This window comes from Salvelinus sp. IW2-2015, unplaced genomic scaffold (genome assembly GCF_002910315.2).
Source record: "Salvelinus sp. IW2-2015 unplaced genomic scaffold, ASM291031v2 Un_scaffold3481, whole genome shotgun sequence".
In the NCBI taxonomy this organism is placed as follows: Eukaryota; Metazoa; Chordata; class Actinopteri; order Salmoniformes; family Salmonidae; genus Salvelinus; species Salvelinus sp. IW2-2015.
The window spans coordinates 10,812-29,871 of NW_019944761.1; the positions used below are offsets into that span (position 1 = coordinate 10,812).

A 19,060-nucleotide genomic window follows, 5' to 3' on the forward strand; every position below is an offset into this window, starting at 1 on the left:
TATATCGAAGTCTGAAGGAGGAGTCGTACTGAGCATCGCTGATGTCACAACAACAACAGCAAGAAGACAACAACAACAACAACAACAACAACATATTTACCAATATTTAGATATGCTTTCTCTCTGTCTCGGACGCTACATATGTCTCATGTAGATATGTAGAATGAAAAGTTATTTTTTTTCAAAGACAAAATGAACCTATTTTGAAGTTTAGGTAAGGCAGGCAGCAGGAAACAGGCAGGCAGAAGGCAGGAAGGCAGACAGACAGACAGGCAGGCAAAGAGGCAAACAGCAGACAGGAAGGAAGCAGCAGGCCATAGTCTATTCTGCCTTGGGTAGATGCTGGAACATAGTCTATTCTGCCTTGGGTAGATACTGGTACATAGTCTATTCTGCCTTGGGTAGATACTGGTACATAGTCTATTCTGCCTTGGGTAGATACTGGTACATAGTCTATTCTGCCTTGGGTAGATGCTGGTAGATAGTCTATTCTGCCTTGGGTAGATGCTGGTAGATAGTCTATTCTGCCTTGGGTAGATGCTGGTAGATAGTCTATTCTGCCTTGGGTAGATACTGGTACATATTCTATTCTGCCTTGGGTAGATGCTGGTACACATTCTATTCTGCCTTGGGTAGATACTGGTACATATTCTATTCTGCCTTGGGTAGATACTGGTACATATTCTATTCTGCCTTGGGTAGATGCTGGTAGATTTTGACATGTACAGTGGCTTCAGAAAGTACCGTATTCACACCCCTTGACTTATTCCATATTTTGTTGTGTTACAGCCTGAATTCAACATGAATTAAATCTATTTTCCTCATCAATCTACACACAATACCCCATAATGTTAAACTGAAAACATGTTTTTGGAAATGTTTAAAAAAAATGTGTTGAAAATGAAATACAAAAATATCTCATTTACACAAGTATTCACACCCTTGAGTCAATACTTTGTAGAAACAACTTTGGCAGCGATTACAGCTGTGAGTGTTTCTGGGTAAGTCTCTAAGAGTTTTCCACACCTGGATTGTACAACATTTGCCCATTTATTATTTTCAAAAATCATTCAAGCTCTGTCAAATTGGTTGTTGATCATTCCTAGACAACCATTTTCAAGTCTTAGATTTTCAAGTAGATTTAAGTCAAAACTGTAACTCGGTCACTCAGGATCATTCACTGTCTTCTTGGTAAGCAACTCCGGTGTAGATTTGGCCTTGTGTTTTAGGTTATTGTCCTGCTGAAAGGTGAATTCATCTCCCAGTGTCTGGTGGAAAGCAGCCTGAACCAGGTTTTCCTCTAGGATTTTGCCTGTGCTTAGCTCCATTCCGTTTCTTTTTTATCTATATCTATATTTTTTATCCTGAAAAACTCCCCAGTCCTTAACAATTACAAGCATACCCATTACATGATGCATTCACCACTATGCTTGAAAATATGGAGAGTGGTACTCAGTAATGTGTTGTATTGGCTTTGCCCCAGACATAACACGTTGTATTCAGGACAAAAAGTGAAGTGCTTTGCCACATATTTTGCAGTATTACTTCAGTGTCTCGTTGCAAACAGGATGCATGATTTAGAATATATTTTATTCTGTACATACTTCCTTCTTTTCACTCTGTAATTTATGTTATTATTGTGGAGTAACAACAATGTTGTTGATCCATCCTCAGTTTTCTCCTATCACAGTCATTCAACTCTGTAACTGTTTTAAAGTCATCATTGGCCTCATGGTGAAATCGGTGAGCGGTTTCTTTCCTCTCCGGCAACTGAGTTTGGAAGGACGCCTCTATCTTTGTAGCGACTGGTTGTATTGATTCGCCATCCAAAGTGTAATTAATAACTTCACCATGCCCAAAGGGATATTCGATGTATGCTCTTATTATGTTTAGCTTTCTACCAATAGGTGCCCTTCCTTGTGAGGCATTGGAAAACCTCCCTGGTCTTTGTGGTTGGATCTGTGTTTGAAATTCACAGCTCGACAGGGACCTTACAGATAATTGTATGTGTGAGGTACAGATATGAGGTAGTCATTCAAAAATCATGTTAAACACTATTATTGCACACAGAGTGAGTCCATGCAACTTATTATGTGACTTGTTATGCTAATTGTTACTCCTGAACTTATTTAGGCTTGCCATAACAAAAGGGTTGAATACCTATTGACTAAAGCTTTTTATTAATTTGTAAACATTTAGGAAACATAATTCCACTTTGACATTATGCGGTATTGTGTGTAGGCCAGTGAGAGAAAAAAAAAATCGCAATTTAATCCATTTTATTTCAGTCTGTAACACAACAAAATATGGAAAAAGTCAAGGGGTGTGATTACTTTTGTGTATATGCCCCATGACTTTAGCTAAAAAGGCGAATTCTAGGCCTTAAATAGGATTATATTGAAGCTGTTTATGCAGAAGTTCAAATGAGTCTGTAACATTTGTTTATTTAGCATTACTTTTGTGCCTTATATTCAACACATGTATTTTCAGAATGTTATAAATCGTCTTATTTGCATTGTTTAATCCTCACTTGCGACTGCCCACTGTACACATTACTTTTATTTTGAAATGCGTTCAGAGAGAGAAAACATGTGTTGAACTGTCATTGGCTAGATGAAACGGAGGTCGTACTGTCATTGGCTGGATTTCCAAACCAGTTCCTGTTTTAATTTTTATAGTGGCTCATTAAGTTCTCCTGGCAGCAAGATATTATGCTGGCAGTACATGGCGGATTTCTGTTTTCAAAATAAGAGTCCTCCTACAAAGACATGCTAAACTTTGGGAATATCTWTTTTTTTWTTACTCTAGTACAGTACAACTGTTTTTCACAGCATTGCAATCACATTTAATAAAATATATGAATAATCTGACACTTTTATTTGTAATATTGATTTATTCATACCAACATTTCTTTAGAAAGTTTACACCCATACTGGCGTTGTTAAACGCTATTGTTTAGGCTATATGTAAAGAAATACACTTTTAATAAAATACAAATATATGTAATTGGAATTACTCAAGAGTCTACAGAACTAAAATTGGTATTTTCTGCTGGGCAACGGGTTTAATACAGAGTGCTGGTGAGTCCTTACTCTACCCACTATATTCAATGCAATACACTGCTTATGAAAAAAATATTCTATACATTTTACATCTATACCATTTTCTCCATATATTGTAGAATGTCTGTCAAGAACATTTGAATTAAATATACACCAAATTTAAAGTGATGGCTTTCGATAAATGTACTGAAAACTACATGTGAAAATCTGTCGGCCAGTAAGTGGGATGGTTTTCAGTGGTTGAATTACATGTTTTCAGCACTGCAAGGGAACCACACCTGTAAAGCCCGTTAAGCACTTCTCAGTAGTCGGTATTCAGACTTACCTTATGAAGATGCATATCGGACTTTGCAGGCGTGGTTGCCTTGCGCTCGCGAGCTGTCAACTGCAACGGACTCTGTACCGGTATATAGTCTCACTATTGTTAATTGCTGCTGCTCTTTAATTATTTGTTATTCTTATCTCTTACTTTTTGGGGGGGAGGTATTTTCTTAAAACTGCATTGTTGGTTAAGGGCTTAAGGGCTTGTAAGTAAGCATTTCACTGTAAGGTTGTATTCGGAACATGTGACAAATAAAAATTGATTTGATTTTAACTAGAGGAAAAAGAACTCTAGACCACATTTACTCCACACACAGAGACACGTATACGGCTCTCCCTCCATTTGGCAAATCTGACCACAACTCCTCCTGATTTCTGCATATCAACAAAAACTGCAACAGGAAGTACCAGCGATTCGCTCAATACGGAAGTGGTCCGATGAAGAGGATGCTAAGCTACAGGACCGTTCCGCTAGCACAGACTGGAATATGTTCTGGAATTCATCCGATGGCATTGAGGAGTTTAGCACATCAGTCACTGGCTTCATCAATAAGTGCATCGACGACGTCGTCCCCACAGTGACAGTACGTGCATATCCCGACCAGAAGCGATGGATTACAGGCAACATCCGCACTGATCTAAAGGCTAGAGCTGCCGCTTTCAAGGAGCGGGACACTAATTTGGACGCTTATAAGAAAATCCCGCTATGCTCTCCGACGAACCATCAAACAAGCAAAGCGTCAATACAGGACTAAGATCTAATCCTACTACACCTGCTTTGATGCTTGTCGGATGTGGCAGGGCTTGCAAATTATCACGGATTACAAAGGGAAACCCAGCCGAGAGCTGACCAGTGACGCAAGCCTACCAGACGAGCTAAATGTCGTCTATGCTCGCTTCGAGGCAAGCAACACTGAACCATGCGTGAGAGCACCAGCTGTTCCAGACGACTGTGTAATCATGCTCTCTGCAGACGATGTGAGTAAAAATACACAAGATCCACTAGCTGGTTTGCTACTAAACATTTTCTGACCTCTGACCTTTATCAATGGCTATAATTATAATATGGTTGACTATTCATCTTTTGCACACTTGAGTACTGAAGAGTGATGGTGATTACAAATGGCTAGTCAGAGGACAGATGGTCAGGGGACGGGATGTGTTATGGTATTATAATCTGGTCCAGTACCTCTATAGATATAGTCAGGGGACAGATGGTCAGGGGACGGGATGTGTTATGGTAGTATAATCTGGTTCAGTACCTCTATAGATATAGTCAGGGGACAGATGGTCAGGGGACGGAGGTGTTATGTGGTATATCTGGTCCAGTACTCTATAGATATAGTCAGGGGACAGATGGTCAGGGGACAGATGGTCAGGGGACGGGAGGTGTTATGGTAGTAAATCTGGTTCAGTACCTCTATAGATATAGTCAGGGGACAGATAGTCAGGGGACAGATGGTCAGGGGACAGATGGTCAGGGGACAGATGGTCAGGGGACGGGAGGTGTTATGGTATTATAATCTGGTCCAGTACCTCTATAGATATAGTCAGGGGACAGATGGTCAGGGCGACAGATGGTCAGGGGACACGATGGTCAGGGAAGATGGTCAGGGGACAGATGGTCAGGGGGACAGATGGTCAGGGGATGGGAGGTGTTATGGTAGTATAATCTGGTTCAGTACCTCTATAGATATAGTCAGAGGAACAGATGGTCAGGGGAAAGATGGTCAGGGACAGATGGTCAGGGGACAGATGGTCAGGGGACAGATAGTCAGGGGACAGATGGTCAGGGGACGGGAGGTGTTATGGGTAGTATAATCTGGTTCAGTACTCTATAGATATAGTCAGGGGACAGATGTCAGGGGACAGATGGTCAGGGGACGGGAGGTGTTATGGTAGTATAATCTGGTTCAGTACCTCTATAGATATAGTCAGGGACAGATGGTCAGGGACAGATGGTCAGGGGACAGATGGTCAGGGGACAGATGTCAGGGGACGGGAGGTGTTATGGTAGTATAATCTGGTTCAGTACTCTTATAGATATAGTCAGGGGACAGATGGTCAGGGGACAGATGGTCAGGGGACAGATGGCCAGGGGACGGGAGGTGTTATGGTAGTATAATCTGGTTCAGTACTCTTATAGATATAGTCAGGGGACAGATAGTCAGGGGACAGATGGTCAGGGGACTGGAGGTGTTATGGTAGTATAATCTGGTTCAGTACCTCTATAGATATAGTCAGGGGACAGATGGTCAGGGGACAGATGGTCAGGGGACAGATGGTCAGGGGACAGATGGTCAGGGGACTGGAGGTGTTATGGTAGTATAATCTGGTTCAGTACCTCTATAGATATAGTCAGGGGACAGATAGTCAGGGACAGATGGTCAGGGGACGGGATGTGTTATGGTATTATAATCTGGTCCTGTACCTCTATAGATATAGTCAGGGGACAGATGGTCAGGGGACAGATGGTCAGGGACAGATGGTCAGGCGGACAGATGGTCAGGGGACAGGAGGTGTTATGGTAGTATAATCTGGTTCAGTACTCTATAGATATAGTCAGGGGACAGATGGTCAGGGACAGATGGTCAGGGGACAGATGGTCAGGGGACAGATGGTCAGGGGACGAATGGTCAGGGACAGATGGTCAGGGGACAGATAGTCAGGGACAGATGGTCAGGGGACGGGAGGTGTTATGGTATATAATCTGGTTCAGTACCTCTATAGATATAGTCAGGGGACGGATGGTCAGGGGACAGATGGTCAGGGGACAGATGGTCAGGGGACGGGAGGTGTTATGGTAGTATAATCTGGTTCAGTACCTCTATAGATATAGTCAGGGGAACAGATAGTCAGGGGACAGATGGTCAGGGGACAGGGAGGTGTTATGGTAGTATAATCTGGTTCAGTACTCTATAGATATAGTCAGGGGACAGATGGTCAGGGACAGATGGTCAGGGGACAGATGGTCAGGGGACGGGAGGTGTTATGGTAGTATAATCTGGTTCAGTACCTTATAGATATAGTCAGGGACAGATGGTCAGGGACTGGAGGTGTTTCCCTCCTCATACATCCCGGAGCAAATAAGGAAAGATCCTCTCAGTGAACTTCTCTTTGAACACGTGTATCAGCGTTGAGTCTACTGTGTTCAGAAACAGCACTTCCCTCGGTCGTAGTCCAGCTCTATAGTGATTCTCCACGGCTTCCTCTCTCTCTTCACCTCCAGGCGCGTCCGCGGGGACGTCTGGGCCAGTACGTCTCCCCGTTACACAACCGATTACCCAGAATCCCTCAGCAGGGTTAAGGAAGATGGTGGACTTGCGTTTGATGGACTCTCGGGCGACTCCGATGTACCAGTCTCTGCTCTGGCCCACCTCTACGGTCCAGCTGTGTCTTCCGGAGGTGAATCCTGTAGTCCCAGGACAGAGATGCGGCTAGTAAGGCGCTCGGGTTGTCTGGCAGGAGCTTCTTTCTGCTGTACCTCACGCTGCTGAACTCCTTGAGAGAGTGAGGTTGGACTGGGCTGTGTTGGGGTCCGGGTTATGGGACTGGAAGGAGGAGAAACATCTATTACTAAAGGTGTGTTAATTGGTAGAGCAGAAAGGAATGTGTTAATTGGTAGAGCAGAAGGAGTGTGTTAATTGGTAGAGAGCAGAAAGGAATGTAATTTAATTGGTAGAGCAGAAGGAATGTGTTAATTGGTAGAGATGTGCAGAGAGAGGGTGGTTATTGGTAGAGCAGAAGGAATGTATTAATTGGTAGAGCAGAAGGAATGTGTTAATTGGTAGAAGCAAGAGGAGTGTGTTAATTGTAGAGCAGAGGAATGTGTTAATTGGTAGAGAGCAGAGGAATGTATTAATTGGTAGAGCAGAAGAGTGTGTTAATTGGTAGAGCAGAAGGAGTGTGTTAATTGGTAGAGCAGAAGGAGTGTGTTAATTGGTAGAAGCAGAAGGAGTGTGTTAATTGGTAGAGCAGAAGGAGTGTGTTAATTGGTAGAGCAGAAGGAGTGTGTTAATTGGTAGAGCAGAAGGAGTGTGTTAATTGGGAGAGCAGAAGGAGTGTGTTAATGGTAGAGCGCAGAAGGAGTGTGTAATTGTAAAGCAGAAGGAGTGTGTTTATGGAATAGAGTTAAAGGAGTGTGTAATTGGTAGAGCAGAAGGAATGTGTTAATTGGTAGAGCAGAAGGAGTGTGTTAATTGGTAGAGCAGAAGGAGTGTGTTAATTGGTAGAGCAGCATACAGATATATTCATTTAATATTTTGACAATGGGAATCCAAAAACATGTTTTGAATGTCTGACAGACTGATTGACTGACTGAATGCTTGACTGATTGTCTGACTGATTGTCTGACTGAATGTCTGACTGAATGTCTGACTGAATGTCTGACTGACTGTCTGACTGAATGTCTGACTGATTGTCTGTCTGACTGATTGTCTGACTGATTGTCTGTCTGACTGATTGTCTGACTGACTGTCTGACTGATTGTCTGACTGACTGTCTGACTGATTGTCTGACTGATTGTCTGACTGATTGTCTGACTGATTGTCTGACTGATTGTCTGAGCTCTGTATCAACAGGTTGCACAAACATACATTTTGTTTATGTATAACAACATTTTCTCTACCTGATCAAAATGGTAGTCTGTCGCATGGGTCTGTCGCATGGGTCTGTCGCATGGGTCTGTCGCATGGGAGATTTGTTTCTGGATACCAAAACTATCTAAATGGTTTTTGGAATTTGCACGAATAGCTGTGAAAAACAATGTGTGTAGCCAATACTCACCCCATTGGACAATGTCTGCCATCTTCTTCCAGATTCCAAACTTGAGTGATTGCAGATGTTTGGCAGCGTCTATGAGGATTCCTCTGATACACTCTGGCTCTCCCAGGGGACCTTTGGTCCTGATACACTCTGGCTCTCCCAGGGGACCTTTGGTCCTGATACACTCTGGCTCTCCCAGGGGACCTTTGGTCCTGAAACACGATGGATTTATCATCAATAAGGTTTCAATAAAAACAGAATGTAAACAATTGTTGGCTTTATTTAGTAATGGTTGTTAGCAACAGTAGGCAAGGGATACCTAGTCCGTTGTTCAACTGAAATGTGTCTTCCCGCAATTAACCCAACACCTCTGAATCAGAGAGGATACGGGGGGGCTGCCTTAATCAACATCCACGCCTTCGGCGCCCGGGGAACAGTGGGTTAACTGCCTTGCTCAGGGGCAGAATGACAGATTTTTATGTTGTCAGCTCAGGGATTCGATTCAGCAACCTTCCGGTTACTGGCCCATCGCTTTAACCACTAGGCTACATAGTAGGTAGTAGTATTAGGTAGTAATACCTGTACACCGGACGTGCTACCTTGTCGCGGACATTCTGTTTTCGACCCTCTCTCTCTCTACTGCACCTGCTGTCTCTAACTGAATGCTCGGCTATGAAAAGCCAACTGACATTTACTCCTGAGGTACTGACGTGTTGCACCGTCTACAACCACTGTGATTATTATTATTATTAGTAACTGTAGGTAGTAATAGTAGGTAGTAATAGTAGGTAGTACTAGTAATAATAGTAGGTAGAAATAGTAGTAATAGTAGTAATAGTAGGTAGTAATAGTAGTAATAGTAGGTAGAAATAGTAGGTAGTAATAGTAGTAATAGTAGGTAGTAATAGTAGGCAGTAATAGTAGTAATAGTAGGTAGTAATAGTAGGTAGTAATAGTAGGTAGTAATAGCAGTAATAACTAGGGGTAGTAATAGTAGGTAGTACATAGTAGTTAATAGTAGTAGTAATAGTAAATAGTAAGGTAGTAATAGAAGGTAGTAAATAGTAGTAATAGTAAGGTGGTAATAGTAGGTAGTAATAGCAGTAGATAATAGGTGTAGTAATAGTAGTATAGCATAGAGGTATAATAGTAGTAATAATATGTATTAATAGTTTAGGTTAGTATAGTGTAGTAATAGTAGGTAGAATAGTAGTTAATAATATGTTAGTAATAGTAGGTAGTTATAGTAGTAATAGTAAGTATATGTAATAGTTAAAGTAGTAGTAATAGTAGAATAGTAAGGTAGTAATAGTAGAGGTAGTAATAGTAGTAATAATAGGGTATAGAGTAGTAATAGCAGGTAGTAATAGTAGTAATAATATGTAAGTAATAGTAGTAGTAATAGTAGTAATAGTAGGTATAATTAGTAGTAATAATAGTTAGTAAATAGTAGGTATATAGTAGTAATAGTAGTGATATAGTAGAATAGTAGGGTAGTAATAGTAGGTAGTAATAGTAATGTAGGTAGTAAAAAACTAATAGAGTTGCTAATAGCAGTTAATAGTAGGTGGTTAGGTAATATAGTAGTATGTAATAATAGTAGTAGTAATAGTTAGTAAATAGTAGTAATAAGTAGGAGTAATATAGTAATAATAGTAGTAATTATAGTAAATAGTAGTAATAGTATAGTAAATAGTAGTATGTAATAGTAGATAATAATATGTAGTAATAGTAGTAATAGTAGTAATATAGCTAGTAATAGTAGTAATAATAGGTATATGTATAAGTAGTAATAGTAGAATAGATAGAGTAAAGTAGGTAGTAATTAGTGTAATAATAGTGTAGTAATTAGGAGTAATAGTAGTAATAGTAGGAGTAATAGTAGTAGAAATAGTAGTAATAATAGGTAGTAATAGTAAGTAATAGTGTAATAGTAGAGTAATAGTAGTAATGAATAGTAGTAATAGTAAGGTAGTAATAGTAGTAATAGTAGGTAGTAATAGTAGGTATAGAATAGTAGGTGGTAATAGCATATAGTAGGTAGGTAATAGCAGTAATAGTAGGAGTAATAGTAGTAGTATTAGTAGTAATAGTAGTGTAGGTGTAATAGTAGGTAGTAATAGTAGTTAATAGTAGGTAGTAATAGTTATGGTAGTGAATAGTAGTAATAGTAGGTAGAAATAGTATTAATTAGTAGTAAAGTAGGTAGTAATAGTAGGTAGTAATAGTAGGTAGTAATAGTAGTAATAGTAGGTAGTAATAGTAGGTAGTAAAAACATAATAGCAGGTGGTAATAGCAGTAATATGGTAGTAATAGTATAGGTAGTATTAGTAATAATAGTAGGTAGGAAATAGTAGTAATAGGTAGTAATAGTTAGTGGTAGTAATAAGTAAGTAATGAGTAGTAATAGTAGTAGAAATATATAATAGTAGTGAATAGTAGGTATTAAATAGTAGGTAGTAATAGTAGGTAGTTAGTAATAGTAGTAATAGTAGGTAGTAATAGTAGGTAGTAAACATAATAGCAGGTAATAGTGAGTAATAGTAGTAGTAAATAGTAGTAGTATAGTAATAATAGTAGTAGATAGAAATAGTAGTAATGGTAGTAATAGTAGGAGTAATAGTAGTAATGATAGGTAGTAATAGCAGTAATAGTAGGTGTAATAGTAGTAATAGTAGGTTAGTAATAGTAGTAATTAGTAGTAATAGTAGTAGTAATAGTAGTAATGAAATGTAGTAATAGAGTAAAGTAGGTGTAATATGTAGTAATAGTAGGTAGTAATAGTAGGAGTAATAGCATAGTATTACTAGTAGTAATAGAGGTAGTAAATAGTAGTAATAGAGTAGTGATAGTAGGTAGTAATTAGTAGTAATTTAGTAGTAATAGAGGTAGTGAGATTAGTAATAGCAGTATAATAGTAGTAATATTCAGTAGTAATAGTAGTAAAATGGCCAGGTAGTACTAGTGGTATATAGTAGTAATACAGGTAGTAATAGTAGTAATAATATGTAGTAATAGTAGCAATAATATGTAGCAATAGTGTTAATAGTAGTAACATTAGTAATAATATGTAGTAATAGTGTTAATAGTAGTAACATTAGTAATAATATGTAGTAATAGTGTTAATAGTAGTAACAGTAGTAATACTATGTAGTAATAGTGTTAATAGTAGTAACAGTAGTAATAATAGTAATAGTAGTAATAGCAGTAATAGTAGTAATAATAGGTAGTAATAGCATGTAGTGATAGTAGTATTAATAGGTGGTAATCTTAGTAATAATATGTAGTAATAGTAGGTAGTAATAGTAGTGATMGTAGGTAGTAATAGTAGTAATAGTAGGTAGTAATAGTAGGTAGTAATAGCACAAATAGTAGGTGGTAATATCAGTAATAGTAGGTAGTAATAGTAGGTAGTATTAGTAGTAATAGTGGGTKKTAATAGTAGGTAGTAATAGTAGTAATAGTATGTAGTAATAGTAGGTAGTGATAGTAGGTAGAGGCAGTAGTAGTAATAGCAGATAGTAGTATTAGTATTAATACTAGCTAATAATTGTGGTAGTAGTATTAGTAGTACTATGAGATGGTAGGTAGTAATAGCAGGTAGTAGTATTAGGTAGTAATAATACGTGGTGCTAGCAGTAATGGTAGGCAGTAATGGTAGTAATAGTAGGTGGTAAAGGTAGTAATTGTAGGTAGTAGTAGTAGTAGTAATATTAAGTAGTAATATCAGCTATTAGTATTAGTATTAATACTAGCTAATAATCGTGGTAATAGTAGGTAGTAATGTTAGCAACAGTAGGCAAGGGATACCTAGTCCGTTGTTCAACTGAAATGTATTCAACTGAAAAATGTGGTAATAGCAGGTGGTAATATAGGTAGTAAAAGTAGGTAGTAATAGTAGTAATAATAGGCAATAATAGTAGTAATAGAAGGTAGAACTAGTAGGTAGTAATAATAGTAATAGTAGGTAGGAATAGTATGACTAGTGGGTAGTACTAGTTGGTACTAGTAGTAATAGTTAGTAGAAATAGTAGTTAATAATAGTAGTAATAGTAGGCAATAATACTAGTAATAGTAGGTAGTACTATTATGCTGTAATAGTGAGTCATAATATTAGTAATATTAGTTAGTTAGTGATAGTATGTAGTAATAGTAGTTAGTAAAAGTAGTACTAGTAGGCAGTACTAATAGTTAAAAAATTGTAGTAATAATATGTATTAATATTAGTTCCGGATAGTTGTAATAGTAAGCGGACAACAGTAGTATTAGTAGTAATAGTAGTTAGTAATAGTAGTAATATTAGTAATAGTAGTAATAATAGTAAAAGTAGTTAGTAATAATATGTATTAATATTAGTTCCGGATAGTTGTAATAGTATGCGGCAATAGTAGTAATAGTAGTAATAGCAGGCAGTAATAGTAGTAATAGCAGTAATAGTAGTAATAGTAGTAATAGTAGTAATAATATGTGATAATAGTAGCAATAGTAGTAATAGTAGTAATAATTTGTAGTAATGGTAGTAATACTAGTAATATTAGTAATAGTTGTAATAGTAGTAATAATATGTAGTAATAGTTGTAATAGTGGCAGTAATAGGTAGTAACTATAGTATAGTACGTAATAATCTGTAATTAATAGTGGTAATAGTAGTAATAGTAGTAGTAATAGCAGTAATAGTAGTAAATAGTAGTAGTAATAGCAGTAATACTAGTAGTAATAGTAGTAGTAATAGTAGTAATAGTATAATAGTGTAATATGTAGTAATAGTAGTAATAGTAGTAATAATATGTAGTAGTAGTAGTAATAGTATGTAGTAATAGTAGTATGTTTAGTAATAGAAGTATATAGTTATTATGTAGTGATAGTAGTAACAGTAGTAATAGTAGTGATACTATGTAGTAATAGTAGTAATAGTATTAGTAATAGTAGTAATAGTAGTAACAATATGTAGTAATAGCAGTAATAGTAGTAATAGTAGTAATAATGTAGTAATATGTAGTAATAGTAGTAGTAGTAATAGTAGTAATAGTAGTAATAGTAGTAGTAGCAATGGTAGTAATATTAGTACTAGTAGTAATAGTAGTATTAATATGTAGTAATAATAGTAATAGTAGTAATAATATGTAGTAGTATGTAGTAATAGTGGTGGTAGTAATAGTAGTAATAGTAGTAGTAGCAATAGTAAGTATAAGTAGTAATAATATGTAGTAATAATAGTAATAGTATATAGTAGTATACTATGTAGTAATGTAGTAATAGTAGTAATATTGGTTAAATAGTAGTAATAGTAGTAGTAGTAATAATATGTGGTAATGTAGTAAATAGTAGTAATAATATGTAGTAATGGTAGTAATACTAGTAATATTAGTAATATTAGTAATAGTAGTAATCATATGCAGTAATAGTAGTAATAGTAGTAGTAATGTAGTAATGTAGTAATAGTGGTAATAGTAGTAATAATTGTATTATAGTGGTAATAGTAGTAATATTAGTGTAATAGCAGTATAGTAGTACTAGTAGTAATATTAGAATACTATGTAGTAATAGTAGTAATAGTAGTAGTAATAGTAGTAATAGTAGTAATATGTAGTAATAGTGTAATATAGTATGATATATAGGTATAGTAGTAACAGTAGTAATAATTGTGGTGATAGTAGTAATAGTAGTAATACTAGTTAACGTAGTAATAATATGTGATAATAGTAGTAATAGTAGTAATATGTAGTAATAGTAGTATACTAGTAATAATATGTAGTAATAGTTGTAATAGTGGCAGTAATAGTAGTAATAGTAGTAATAGTAGTAATAATATGTATTAATAGTGGTAATAGTAGTAATAGTAGTAGTAATAGCAGTAATAGTAGTAATAGTAGTAGTAATAGCAGTAATACTAGTAGTAATAGTAGTAAGTAATAGTAGATAGTAGTAATAGTGTAAATATGGTAGTAATAGTAGTAATAGTAGTAATAATATGTAGTAGTAGTAGTAATAGAGTAGTAATAGTAGTAATAGATGTAGTAATAGAAGTAATAGTAGTAATACTATGTAGTGATAGTAGTAACAGTAGTAATAGTAGTGATACTATGTAGTAATAGTAGTAATAGTAGTAGTAATAGTAGTAATAGTAGTACAATATGTAGTAATAGCAGTAATAGTAGTAATAGTAGTAATAATATGTAGTAATATGTAGTAATAGTAGTAGTAGTAATAGTGTAATAGTAGTAATAGTAGTAGTAGCAATAGTAGTAATATTAGTACTAGTAGTAATAGTAGTATTAATATGTAGTAATAATAGTAATAGTGGTAATAATATGTAGTAGTATGTGGTAAATAGTGGTGGTAGTAATAGTAGTAATAGTAGTAGTAGCATAGTAGTAATAGTAGTAATAATATGTAGTAATAATAGTAATAGTAGTAATAGTAGTACTACTATGTAGTAATAGTAGTAATAGTAGTAATATTGGTTAAATAGTAGTAATAGTAGTAGTAGTAATAATAGTGGTAATAGTAGTAATAGTAGTAATAATATGTAGTAATGGTAGTAATACTAGTAATATTAGTAATATTAGTAATAGTAGTAATCATATGCAGAATAGTAGAATAGTAGTAGTAATAGTAGTAATAGTGTAATAGTGGTAATAGTAGTAATAATATGTATTAATAGTGGTAATAGTAGTAATATTAGTAGTAATAGCAGTAATAGTAGTACTAGTAGTAATATTAGTAATACTATGTAGTAATAGTAGTAATAGTAGTGTAATAGTAGTAATAGTAGTAATATGTGGTAATAGTAGTAATACTAGTATAATATTGGTAATAGTTAGTAACAGTAGTAAATATATGTGGTGATAGTAGTAATAGTAGTAATACTAGTTAACGTAGTAATATAGTAGTAATAGTAGTTAATAGTAAAAGTAGTAAATAATAATGTAGTAATAGTAGTAATAGGTAGTAATAGTAGTAATAGATGTAATAAATTTAGGATAGTAGTAATAGTAGTAATAATAGTAAAGGTAGTATAATAGTAGTAATCGTAGTAATAGTAGTAATACTATGTGGTATAGTAGTAATAGTAGTAGTATTGGTAATAATAGTAGTAATTGTAGTAATAGTAGTAAATATCAAGAATAGTAGTAATAGTACTAATAATATGTAGTAATAGTAGTAATAGTGTAATACTATGTGGTAATAGTAGTTAATAGTAGTAATGTAGTAATAGTAATACGGTGTAGTCGTAGTAGTAATAGTTAGTATAATAGTAATAGTAGTTAGTAATAGTAGTAATAGTGGTGTAAAGTGTTAGTAAAAGTAGTAATAGTAGGTAGTAAAAGTAGTTAGTATAGTAGTAATAGTAGGTAGTGAAAGTAGTTAGTAATGTGTATAATAGTAGGTAGTAAAAGTAGTTAGTAATAGTAGTTAATAGTAAGGTAGTAAAGTAGTTGTATAGTAGTAATAGCAAGGTAGTAAAAGTAGTTAGTAATAGTAGTATGCAGGTAGTAAAAGTAGTTAGTAATAGTAGTAATAGCAGGTAGTAAAGTAGTTAGTAATAGTAGTATAGTAGGTAGTAGTAGGTAGTAAAGTAGTTAGTAATAGTAGGTAGTAAAAGTAGTTAAGTAATAGTAGTAATAGGAGGTAGTAAAGAGTTAGTAATAGTAGTAAAAATAGTAATATCAGTTATTAATAGTATGTTGTAGCACAAATATTAGTTGTAATACTAGGTAGTACTACTAGTGCTAATAGTAGGCTACTAGAAATGGTAGTAGGTAGTGAAAATGGTAGTAGTAGTAGTAGTAGTAATATCAGTAGTAATAGCAGTAGTAGTTTTAGGTAGTGATATTAATGGTGCTAGTAGTAATGGTAGGCAGTAAAAGTAGTAATAGTAGGTGGTAAAGGTAGTAATTGTAGGTAGTAGTAGTAATAGTAGTAGGTTGTAATAGAGTAGTTTAATAGTATGTAGTAATATATGCAAGTAATAAATAGTATGAGTAATAATAGGTAGTAGTAGTAATTGGTCATGGTAGTATTTTTTAGGCAGTAGCATAGTAGGTAATAGGTATAGGTAACAATAGTAATTATTACCGTAGGTAGTAAATTCTATGTAGTAATATTTGGTAGAAATAGTAGTATGAAGTAATATCAGAAGTATTAATAACACTTTGCAATTAGTAGATAGTAATAGTAGTAATTGTAGGTGCAATAGTATGTAGCAATAGCGTAATAGTATGTAGTATAGTAAGGGTAATAGTAGTACTAGTATGCATGTATATTAAGTAGCAATAATACATAGTAATCGTTGATGTTAATAATTGTAGTTTGTAGTTAGTAATGCAGGTTGTAGTATTAGGTAGTAATAATGTGGTGCTAGAGGTAATGGTAGGCAGTAATAGTAGTAAATGTAGGTAGTAGTGGTAGGTGGTGAGTAGTAGTAGGTAGAGGTAGTAGTGGTGTATAGTAATTTAGGTAGTAATAGTATGTAGTAATATTATGCAGTAACGGTAGTATGAAGTAATAGTAGGTAGTATTAAAAACAGTATAATATTAGGTAGTGATATCAGTAAAAGTAGGTAGTAATAGTATGTGGTAGTAATATGTAGTAATGTAAGTAGTAATAGTAAGTATAGTAACATGTAAAAGTAGTAATAATAGTAGGTAACAATAAAATGTGGTAATAGCAGGTGGTAAATGTAGGTAGTAATGTAGGTAGAAATATTAGAATAGTAGGCCATAATAGTAGTTTGTACTAGTAAGTAGTAATAATAGGTTTTAATAGTAGGTAGTAGTAGTACGTAGCAGTATAATTAGTTATCGTTAGTTAGTAGTAGTAGGGAGTTGTAGTAGTAATAATAGTAGGTTTTAATAATATGCAGTAATTGTGGGTTGAAATAGTAGTAGTACTAATAGGTAGTACTAGTGATAGTAGTAGTCGTAGTAGGTGGTGTACTAGGTAGTATAGTTAGTAATAGTAGGTAGTACTAGTGGTAATAGTAGGTTGTAATAGTGGGTGTAATAGTAGGTAGTACTAGTAGAGTAGTAATGGTAGGTAATAATAGTAGGTTGTTATAGTAGGTATTAATAGTAGGTAGCAGTAGCATAGCAGTAGGTAGTATATAGTAATACTAGTTAGTAGTAGCAGTAGGTATTACTAGTAGTATGTGTAGTTAGCAGTAATACTAGGTAGCTAGTAGGCAATGATATTAGGTAATAGTAGTATTAAGTTAGGTAGTATTAGTAGGTAGTTTAGTAGGTAGTATTATTAGTAATAGTAGGTTGTAATATATGTGGTAGTTAGTAGTAATAGTAGTAGTAGTAGTAGTATGTAGTAGTAGTAGTTAGTAGTAGTAGTAGTAGTGGGTTGGTAGTGGGTAGTTGTTAGTAGTAGTAGTAGGTAGTAGTAGTGATTAGTAGTATTGGTAGTGGGTAGTAGTGTGTTTGTAGTAGTAGTAGTTAGTAGTAGTCAGTAGTAGTAGTAGTAGTAGTAGTAGTTTGTTTAGTTGTTAGTAGTATAGTATTAGTAGTAGTAGTTAGTGTATAGTAGTAGTAGTATAGTTGGTAGTAGTTGGTAGTGGTAGTAGTAGTAGTTAGTAGTAGTAGTAGTAGTTGGTAGTAGTTGGTAGTGGTAGTGTAGTAGTAGTATTAGTAGTAGTTAGTAGTAGTTGGTAGTGGTAGTGTAGTAGTAGTAGTTGGTAGTAGTAGTTAGTAGTTGGTAGGAGTTGGTCGTGGTAGTAGTAGTAGTGGTAGTAGTATTAGTAGTAGTTGGTAGTGGTAGTAGTAGTGTAGTAGTAGTAGTAGTTTAGTAGTAGTTTAGTAGTAGTTCGTCAGTAGTAGTTAGTAGTAGTGTACTAGTTGTTGGTATTTAGTGGTAGTTAGTTCAGTAGTAGTTAGTAGTTAGTGTAGTAGTAGTTGGTAGATCATAGTAGTTGTCAGCATTAGTTAGTAGTAGTAGTACTAGTTGTTGGTAGTAGTTAGTAGTAGTAGTAGTAGTTGTAGATCATAGTAGTTAGTCAGTAGTAGTAGTAGTTGGTAGTGTCGTAGTAGACAGTAGTGTGGTAGTAGTTGTTGGTAGTTGTAGTAGTTAGTCAGTAGTAGTTAGTAGTTAGTGTAGTAGTAGCCCTTTACATCCTGCTCTTTGTCTTCTTGTAGTCCTAAAGAAGTAGAGCAAAACAAAGTGATGTTATTGAATGATTTATATAATAATATTCGCTTATTTACGGGGTGGCAGTAGTCTAGTGGTTAGAGCTTTGGGCCAGTAACCGAGAAGGTTTCTGGATCGAATCCCTGAGCTGAGAAGGTAAATATATGTCTTTTCCTGCCTGAACAAGGCAGTTAACCCCTGTTCGTAAGGCCGTCATTGTAAATAAGAACTTGCCTCGTTAAATAAAGGTTAAACATTTTGTTTTTATATTAACTTAAATGTGGGATCATATGTCAGGCAGTCGTATGAATTTATCATTTCATTGATTATTTTATTTTGGATGAGATACTGTAAAAACTTCACATCATCCGCTCGTATGGACGTCTCTACTTCGCTGATGGTGTCTGTGAGGGCAGCGATCCTCTGCTTGATGTACTCCAACTTCATACACATCAACCTGTTTTGTTCTCCTCTTCCTGTCTCAAATTGTCCACTCTGTTTTTCTCCTCCTCCCTCAGGAGCTGGTGGAACCTCTCAAACTCCTCCTTCATCTGTCGCTCCGTCTGGTCCGCCTGGCTTCTACAGTTAGTGATAGTGTATGTATTTAGCTCACTAACTAATCGAATGGATTGATAGTGTATGTATTTAGCTCACTAACTAATCAGATGGATCGATAGTCTATGTATTTAGCTCACTAACTAAATAGATGGATCGATAGTGTATGGTATTAGCTCACTCATAATCAGATGGATTGTATAGTGTATGTATTTAGCTCACTAA

The 19,060-nt window shown here is 35.3% G+C and overlaps 1 protein-coding gene across 1 annotated transcript in view; it reads right to left on the bottom strand.

Annotated features, from left to right (window-relative positions):
* Positions 1 to 2,872: 2,872 nt before the first annotated feature.
* LOC112075948 (nuclear factor 7, brain) overlaps positions 2,873 to 19,060 on the bottom strand; it is a 33,281-nt gene continuing 17,093 nt past the window's right edge. The window contains 9 exon segments of the mRNA XM_024142860.2: positions 2,873 to 4,635; positions 6,455 to 6,543; positions 6,546 to 6,635; positions 6,638 to 6,658; positions 6,661 to 6,801; positions 6,804 to 6,833; positions 6,836 to 6,886; positions 6,889 to 6,923; positions 8,156 to 8,287. Coding sequence (XP_023998628.2) covers positions 4,546 to 4,635; positions 6,455 to 6,543; positions 6,546 to 6,635; positions 6,638 to 6,658; positions 6,661 to 6,801; positions 6,804 to 6,833; positions 6,836 to 6,886; positions 6,889 to 6,923; positions 8,156 to 8,287 — 679 coding nt within the window. The 3' untranslated portion in view covers positions 2,873 to 4,545.